General features: G+C 22.8%; 1 protein-coding gene across 4 annotated transcripts; it reads right to left on the reverse strand.

The window, feature by feature from the left end:
- Positions 1-1,751: 1,751 nt before the first annotated feature.
- LOC126905520 (inositol-tetrakisphosphate 1-kinase-like) lies at positions 1,752-8,926 on the reverse strand. Of its 4 annotated transcripts, XM_050685272.1 has the most exons (12): positions 8,770-8,926; positions 7,334-7,404; positions 7,129-7,237; positions 6,931-7,031; positions 6,351-6,375; positions 5,296-5,385; positions 5,089-5,233; positions 4,261-4,353; positions 4,143-4,186; positions 3,530-3,692; positions 2,632-2,868; positions 1,752-2,557 (listed from the first exon to the last, which is right to left on the reverse strand). In XM_050685272.1, exons 4-12 carry the CDS (start codon positions 7,029-7,031, stop codon positions 2,391-2,393), a joined length of 1,065 nt encoding a protein of 354 aa, XP_050541229.1. In that variant the 5' UTR covers positions 7,129-7,237; positions 7,334-7,404; positions 8,770-8,926; the 3' UTR covers positions 1,752-2,390. The 4 variants fall into 4 exon arrangements, with proteins under 4 accessions (XP_050541229.1, XP_050541227.1, XP_050541228.1 ...); XM_050685270.1 differs by having other exon boundaries at positions 6,931-7,237; positions 8,770-8,925; XM_050685271.1 differs by lacking the exon at positions 8,770-8,926 and having other exon boundaries at positions 6,931-7,237; positions 7,334-7,479.
- Between the last annotated feature and the right edge of the window lie 905 nt (positions 8,927-9,831).

A 9,831-nucleotide genomic window follows, 5' to 3' on the forward strand; every position in this document is an offset into this window, starting at 1 on the left:
TAAAGTATATTACATTAGCTTTAATTTAAGATATATATAAAAGTGTCAGTCTTTCCGGAACATTTTCAAAAGTTAAGTTAAAAATGTTAATTTTTTGTAAAAAAGTTATCATTTTGAAACCTTTCCTGTGGACTGTTAAAGGGTCAAATGTTCACAAAAATATATAAAATGATAGGTAAATATTTAAGGTATCTATAAAAAAAAAAATATATNAAAAATATATAAAATGATAGGTAAATATTTAAGGTATCTATAAAAAAAAAATTATATTGATTCGATCATTTTTAAAAAAGTTATGGCAATTTTAAGTAAAAAAAATTGAAAAAATATCGAAAATTAGCGATTTTTAAATTTGTAATTTTTTAGGGGATTTCCCCCGTTTATGGGGAACGAGGGAACTTTTTTCAATTTTTGAGGGTAATATATTCGACTAGATACGATTTGTGATCTTTTGACATATTGTTCATCAAAATCGGTCCAGCGAGAGCTGAGATTGAGCGTTCACAGACACAAAAAAATAAATAAATAAATAAATAAAAAAAATACATCATAGTAAAATTAATACTTTCTCAGCTTCCCATCAAAGCTAAAAGAATCTCTTGATATAAACAATTTTAAAAATATTATATTCTTTTACAGTTTTACCTAGTTATTAGCTTCGATGCGAAGCTGAGAAGGTATTACTATGTGTTTTTTTTTTTGTTTGTTACCACTTTTTCTCAGCTCTAACAGAACCGATTTCTTTAAACGATACGTCAAAAGAACATAAATCGTATCTTGTCGAAGACAATACCCTCAAAAATTGAAAAAATTTCCCTCGTTCCCCGTAAATAGAGGAAATTTCCAAAAAAATTACAAATTTAAAAATTGCTAATTCTTGAAAATTTTTCAATTTTTTTTACTTAAAACTGTCATTACTTTTTTAAAAATGACTGAGTCAATATAATTTATTTTCAGCAGGTATTTACCAATCATTTTGTATATTTTTTGAACTTAACTTTTAAAATTGTTCTACAAATACTGACACTTTTATATATGTATATCTTAAATTAAAGCTAATGTAATATACTTTATTATGGAAAAAAAAATTTCAAACTTTATTTAGTCTTCACGGTTAAAAGGCTACCGATTGCTATTTTTGTATAAAAATTCTTGATTTTATATTTTACATTTTTAACTTTATTATGCTATAACTTATTGAAAAGTGTATGGATCATTACAATTTTTTTATGAGAAATAATATTTATATCCCTCTTTCATTCGACATACTTTATCTTAATTAGGATATAAGTAAGATAATAGCAGATCATGTAGCTTTTGGAATAATCCATCAATTTTATAAAATTAAACACTTTCTAAAGATTTGCATTGAAGTGTTTTTTATGATAGTGATTATAATCACTGTCAGATATTATTATATTTGTCTCAATTATGCCACGTCCATACTTATCCACAACCTCACTGTACTACCGTTTTTTTTACTATTAATATAATATATACTATCTATATAATTTTTATAAAGATTATTATTTAATTAATTAAATATTATTAAGATGATATTTACATAAACTATTTATAAAATGATAAATGTTGAATGTAATTTTAATAGACATACTGGTATGCTTATGATAAACATAATGTTATATAAGTTTAAAACATATGTTTATATTCAAATTAATGGCGTTATCAATAATTGATTAAAATATGCTAATTTATAGTTTGATAATCTGTAAATAAATAATTAAATTAGGGTTGTTTGTGAAACCAATTATTTTTTTTTGAAATAAATTATGAAACATTTTATTTTTATGTCTATGTTTAAATTGCTCATATATCTTTGCCAACATTTAAACGAATAACATTAGACAAAGATGTAGTAAACTAATGAATACATTAAACAAATTTTCTTCCTATCATATGCTCAACAGGCTCAACATGGTATTTTATACTAGTAAAACTGATAGACTCGTAAAATTGGAGGCCATTTGACAATTATTATAAACATACTTTAAAAATATTTTTCAAAATAATTTTTTTTTTTTATATATATATAGAACTAAATAAATAATTCTCCAAAAGAATAGTTTTATTCCTTAAAATAAATGTATAAAAATATTGTTAATTTATTTTTTTTAGTAAGAAATTTTGATCTTGGTGTTCTGCAAGCTTAAACAATCCAAAGTGTTAATACATAATAGTATTAAAATAAAAATATTAAAAAATTAAAGCAATATCTTAACTTAAAAAAATTATTAATATTAAGTGAATCTTATCAATTACTAATTTGTTTAGTTAAAAATCAGATTAACAAAATATATTAAATTTTATATATGAAAATTTTAACTATAATTGAAATTTTATAATTAGAAAAACATTTAATTGATCAAATTTTAATTAATCAAATCCAACTTAATACGAGATTTCTTTTCATCACTTGAATCACTAGTATCAAACCCTGAATCCTCAAAATAATTTTTGACATTATGTGAGGATTGAGCAAGACGAGTCATAACACAGTCTATAAGTTTACCAAAAAAATCTGGGAAACCATCATAACCTACAAAAACAATTTTTATTATTAAAGTGTAGTAAAATTTTAATACAAATAAAAATATTAAATCTTAATTTTACCCGGATATGCATTAATATCAATGATAGCATGACGATTTGTATTGTTTTCTACTACAATATCAAAACCATAGAGAGACATATTAAGATAGTTGCCCAAAGTTTTTACAATACGATATAATTTATTTGAATCCAAACTACATGGTTTGGCACTTTCTGAAGGATCTAATACACTGAGTTCACTACTTGAGTCTGATTTTGACACAGAATGGCTGTCAAAAGTAATTGTCTTTTGATTCTCTAAAAAAAAATATTTTCAATTGTTTAGTACATAAAAATTTGAAATACTATATATTTTAAAATTTTTTACTTTCATAATTTTAACAAAAATGACCAGATATATTCAAGTACTCTTTTACCTGAATGATTATATAAAATTGTAATCTAATAGTTTCTTTTTTAATTACATTGTAGTATATAGAAAAAGAAATAACATAGTGTGTTATAATATAGTATAATATAATACATATATAACATTATACAATACGCTATAATTTTTTTTATTTTCAATAATTAGGTTAAATACACCAACCAATTTTTATGATTAAACTGATGTATCCTGTGGAATTACTAAGTACAATGGTTTCCCGCTTACGTTCTGTACTAGGGAACATAGTGAAATTAACGTGTGGTAAAGACCCGTACAACAACTAAAAGCAGCAGGCAAAACTTAACTTCAAAGTGTGGAGCTATTTCAAGTGTTCACTTCACCACCACACTACTTCAAAATAATGTAATGTACAATGTATTAAATCATAAATAAATAATACACTTCAATTCAACACATACTTTGTCTAACAATAACCTTTTTATAAAAGAAAAAATTTCTTTAGTCTTAAATTTAATTTTTTTAGATTTATCTAATCTGTATTTAATGATTTTTTAAGTGTATAATTTTTACCATTTATTGTGTAAAAATTTTTTAAAGATGGTCGTTCTACCATTTGATAATGATCTCCAACAACAAACACTTTATATAGAATAGCATTATGGTTGATGAAAGATTGAGCAACACATGGAGGCTTACAATCAACAACACCTCTTTCATTAAAAATCACTGACATCTAAAGATAAAATTAAAATAAAACCAAATTAAATAAGAGCACCTAATAGTTTACTTTATTGATAAGCTTATTCAGGAAATAATCTATTTCACAAGTTAAAATCAGTTTGTTTTTTTGTTTATAACTAGTTTAAGTCACACTCATTTCATAGACTGAATATTCAATAAAGACCAATGCTGTATAAATGATTATACACATCATGGACATATGAAAATTATAATAATAATTATTTTCTATTTTAAATGTTAATTTTAGGTGTCAATTTCCAAAAATTAGACAAATATAAAAAAATACTTTTAACTTAATTAGTTTTTGAACTAAAAAAATATTTATATGAGCATACTTCATACTCTTTTACTGTTAAAAATAATATTTTTACTTAATTTTGTTTATTATGTGAAATAGGATGTTTCATGAACAGTGTAATATTTACATTCTAAAAAACATTACCTTATGACAATAGTCAGTACCTTGAGCTATGTATGGTTTACAAACTAAAAATATATATATTGACTATTATTTAAGGAACATGTATATTAGTTTTAAAGATTTTTTTTATTATGCTTACTAAATGGAAAAGTTACTCCAGCATTTTTCAGTTTTTTTACATTTTCTTCAACATTGTTAGATAATATTTCAACAAATGTTGGTGTAAATACATCTAATGAAAATATAAAAATTGAAAAATACTAATATAAGTTAATGATAAATTATATAACATTATTGAAGTCGAAATATTTAAACAGTTTAAGTAATTTTAGTGTATAACACGAAATTAAAAATATTGTACATGTATCAACATGTAAATAAAATAAAGGTAATACAACTTGTAGTTTTTTATCACAACAAATATGTTTTTTTTCTTTAAAATTAGTTTAATATGTAAAATATATTTTTGGTTTGATTGTTTATTAAAATATATTTAGTGTAAAAAATAAAAATAATAGCTTGTTTAAAGTAAAATAGAGACAGTAAAAAGGGAGAGTAGTGTGGCGATAAACTTATCCTGGTGTTTAAATTTAATTTAAATTGAAATTAGTTGTCTGCCTTGAAAAAAAAAAATTTCATTTCATTAAGTGGTTATCTCAAAAATTAGAATCAATCTGAAAATTCTATTATTAAATTCAGAATTCTATTTAAAATTTACTATCATATTATTTGGAGCAGATTTTTTTTTATTTTTAAGTGCAGTATAATTTGTCAAAGAGGTTTTATTTTCACCATCAGTATTATAAAATAATTATAGTGTTAAAGACAAATTGGATTCAAGTGAATTAAAAAAAAACAATTAATAATTAACTAAATCCTTCTTAGTAAAATGCATACAAATTATGTCAACTAATCTGAAATACAACTTAAAATACCTAGATATAATAATAATTGTATATTGGTGTACCAATATTATGCAAGCTGGTGTTCAACACAACACTGTATGTCTTGAAACGATCAAGTAATGTACGTACACTATCCAATGGATCAATAATCAGGACTTTAGGATTATTTTTTATATATTGTTCAATTCTGCCAATGATTTGATAAGCCTATAAAATATACCTCAATTATCAAACAAATAAAATAACCACAAAATATAATTTTATATAACCTGATTATCTTTTCTAGCAATTATTTCTGTCAGTTTATGTACTATTGCATCAAATGGTCCTTGATTTTCAAGAGGTTTATTCAGATCTAACTAAAATATAGCAAATTATTAAAATTAAAATATCACATTTACAAAAATGAAAGTACATCATTTAAATAATTTCTTAAAATAAAAAAAAATAATATATTATTAATTTTAATAAATATAGAGAGTGATTCATTTATCATAAACTACTCGATTATTCTCAAAATAAATACAATATTGAAAATTATTTTTTGTATTTTTAGTTACATATATTTATTGATCTATAGAGCATTTATTACTTTTTAAAATTATCCCTTATATCGTATAGGGGTGTCATTTTTATTATTTTTAATGGTATGCATATTTATGTAACTTATACAATAGAAAAAATTTTAATTAAAAAAATAACTAGTCGATAACTTTTAGAACAGTACTTTGATGTTATTCTAATTTTTATATCAAGATGAGGCCAAAAATACCTCTAGGAATTGACTAGTGATTAAAATAGCAGAACCGTCTCCTCACTTCCAATAATTATTTTTATTTGTTGATAAATTCTGAAATATTGGTCCAAAAGTTGCTATCGACCAGTAATTTTTTAATTTAGATTATTTTCAATTTTATAAGCTGGTTAAATATGTCTGTGGTCATTTAAAAAAACAAAGTTGGCATCCCTTTAAGATATAAGGGATGATTCTAAAAAGTAATTGATCAAGAATTATGTGTAACTAAAAGTAATCAAAAATTACTTTTCCAATATTGTATTTTTTTTTTACGAGTAATCGTATGGTTTATGATAAACCTATCACTCTTTTTTTTATTTAAATAATAAAGAGGTTTGAAAATAATGTTTTCTATTACACTATTAAAGAGATTAATACTTATTCATCAATTAAGAATGGATATACACTTGGCTTTAACATATAACAGTCATTTAAAAGCCCAGATTCAATTTTTTTATAAACATATAAAAATAATATATAGCATGGTATAAATATTACATTTTTTAAATAGATGTGTATGAAACTTACTTTCACTAGTTCATATCCATGATTTCTGCAATAAAAAAAACATGTCGGTCACAATTAGATAATTAATACCATAAAAACACAAGATTATCAAAAATTCTTTGAATTAATTAGAAAAATGATGTGATGAAAATAATCAAATTGTCAAAAAACCAATTAATTCTACTAATACATCAATACCTTTAAGAAATTAAAATTATAATGCTATTTATTATTTAATAAAATTTAACATAATCATCAATTTGGATAAGATAATGAAGAAAATTATATATTTTTTCCATTATCTTTAACCTATTATTAAAGATAAATAAAAATAAAAATTTAAGATTACATATTACTCTAGCACATATTATGCAAATTTTTTTTTTTAATTTTTGGTAATTTTATAAAAAAAAATTCAATTTTAAATGGGCTTTTCTTCTTTTAAAATGTTAAATGATATTTTATTTACTAAGACATAAAATGTTGATATAGTATATTTATATCAAACATTACTTGATAATTACAGAATTTGGAATATTCACATAAAAAATAATGTATTTGTATTAATATGCATTTAAAGTTTAAATTTTAGAAAAATTACTTGCAAACTTTTCCAAACTCAGTCCAATTAAGTTTTTGGCTTTTTCGATCTGACATCCAGTAACCAATAACTTTTGATGGTAATACCTTATTTTCAGTCATCTTTTAGAAGAAGTAGTTTTGTTATGTTAGCTTATGTTTTATTATAATTAAGTGATGTAAGAATGTAAGAATGTAAGTATTTAAGAGTATTTGTCACCTCTTGTGCTTATATTAAAGGTTGTCCATATTCATAAGTAATAAATACGATCATACGATTACTTTCCATTTTGAGTGGTTGAAATTTCGATCAGGAAAATTGTTTTACTCTATACAATACATACAATTATTATACAAATTAAATATTAAAACGAAGTAACTAAATTGGTATTTCGAAGGACATTTACCGCCCATTATCGCGTTACCTGATAGCATTAACACGCAAATCACACCGTTAGTTTCATCTGTCACTAGCTTGTCTATCACACAAAAATATCTAAAATAACCAAGTTGTTATCAAAATTACTATGCAATAAATAATAGTTATATATAAAACGTAATCATAGACGTTAATTATTTTAGAATTGTTGAAATTTTACTTTACTTAGTGTATTATTATTTTAAAATATTATCTGCGATATCGATGTAATCATGGTCATCAAGTTAATACGTTTGTGAATACAACGATTTTAACTATGTAGTTGCTTATTATCGTGCAGTTAGCTTATTTTTATATTACTGCCATTAAATTATACTCTTTTTACGAATATCTATTGAGGATTTAACATTTCGGTATTAGTATCGCTAATTTTTGAGAAATAGCGAATATTTCTACATTTCAACTGTAATTAAAACACTTCTATAAACTATCTAAGATACTAAAGTGCATTACAGTAGCAAACCCAGGATTTTGGTTTGGAAAGGAGGTATACATAAGAAATTGTTTTACTACTCCTCCAAAACACATCTTTATAATATATAGAGTGTTCAGTAAGTAAGGAAACGGGTTTCTATTGTTTTCATTGTTTGTAACAATTGACCTGTTTCTTAACTTAATGAACATTGTATTTTCATCATGAGGAGGTTCTATCTACAGATTCATTTCCAAACACCTAAACTGTATTAAAATCCTGAATTCGCTATGGACTTTACAAAATTGTATTTAAGTAAATAACTGACGTGCTTATTAATAATGCAATACGGGCTTAACAATTTTTTTTATTATTTTATAATAACAATGATGTTTGAAGATCATTTTTTTTCTGCTCAATATTAATCCAAGAGTACAATTTTTGGTAAAGAATTCAGTCATTACATGAATTTTGGGAAGGAGGCTGCATCTCTAGCATATCTTACTTATAGCCATTGTAGTGACATATTATTATAACTCATAAAATTTAATAAATTCGTTAAAAAAATAACATTTATATTTTTAAAATTCTCTTTTAGAAAATAATTAGAACATTTTGAAAGCTAAATTAAAAAAAAATAAAATCCAAAATAACCTCAAATTCTTTCCGAGTAATCAAAGTCAACATTTTTTAATTTGGAAATTTTATTTAATATTTAATAAATATTAAAAATTCAAGTTTTTATTATAATACAAAAGTCTAACAAAGTTTTAACATGTCAGGATATATTTATCATAATATGATATCACATTAATATAATATTAATATATTAATGTGACTTATAATGTTACAATAGTTAATTTAAAATGTTTCAACGGGATAGTGGGCTAATACCAAAATATTATTTCGGTAACAATTTTTACATATTTACTTATAATGTATTTTTACAAATTTCGAATTTTATTTTTGTTGAAATCATTTCTTCCACAATTACATTGTAAAGGTCTTACCTTAAGTGAAGAAGAAGGACGGTCAAAAATAGAATTTCGCATTTTGATATATTTTCTGCTTGTCACTCCAATATTAATATACATAAAATATATATGCGAATTTATGCATAATAAATTATAATGAGTAACAATACTCTATTGTAAAAACCTGGCTGAACAATATGTATAATATACAGATGAAAATAATATATCATATTATTTTCATTCTCCAAATAACATACAAGGTTAATTCATTATCGTAACTCATTCTATTACATAAAAATAAATTATGCCAAGATTTTTTTTTTTTTACTAACATACATTTTTTTGATTTATCAATTATTATACATTTATGTCTTATAAAGATATGAACTTTACTCTTTTATTTGTAACATACATATATTATTAAATATACGTGTTACTTACGTAATTTTTTTTTTTATATTCCTTTGTAAATTTTTAAAATTTACTATGTATTATTTTTCTGAAATTTTGGAAAAGCTAAGCTCCCCTATATGCGCCAATAATTATCTAGCTCAATACCTAATTTATAAAAAAAATTTAATGAATGTTATCACGAATGCATCTATTTTTAATATGCATGAATACGAATACATTCATTTTTTATATTAATGTACCAAACCTTGTTTGTATTTTATCAGTAATGTAAAGTCTAAACTAAAAATATCAATAACAACTATTTAATTATAGTTATAATTTTTTGGATATTTCCTTTTACAATTTTATCTGTTAAAAAGCTATTTCTGTAAGTGATGCTTTTGTAATTAGCGACACTAACTATTTAATATTGCAGACGACAACATCTGTCGATTTCAATTGTTTTCATTTAGTAATGACATAATTTTATAATATGTTTTCAATAATTAAATTTAATGCTGTAAACAATATTAATTTACTGAATATGCAAAAAAAATGCATCGTGTATAGAAAATAATTAAAAGTTAAATATTAAAAATTCAAGTATTAATATTTCTAGTGTTGTTGATTATCTTAAAGGTTTGTAAGACAACGTTTGAAAGAGCGTTATTAAAAAAGCCAAATTACTTTTTTAGACTGTCAAAA

The sequence above is a fragment of the Daktulosphaira vitifoliae genome, unplaced genomic scaffold (genome assembly GCF_025091365.1).
Source record: "Daktulosphaira vitifoliae isolate Bord-2020 unplaced genomic scaffold, ASM2509136v1 Scaffold_4, whole genome shotgun sequence".
Classification (NCBI taxonomy): Eukaryota; Metazoa; Arthropoda; class Insecta; order Hemiptera; family Phylloxeridae; genus Daktulosphaira; species Daktulosphaira vitifoliae.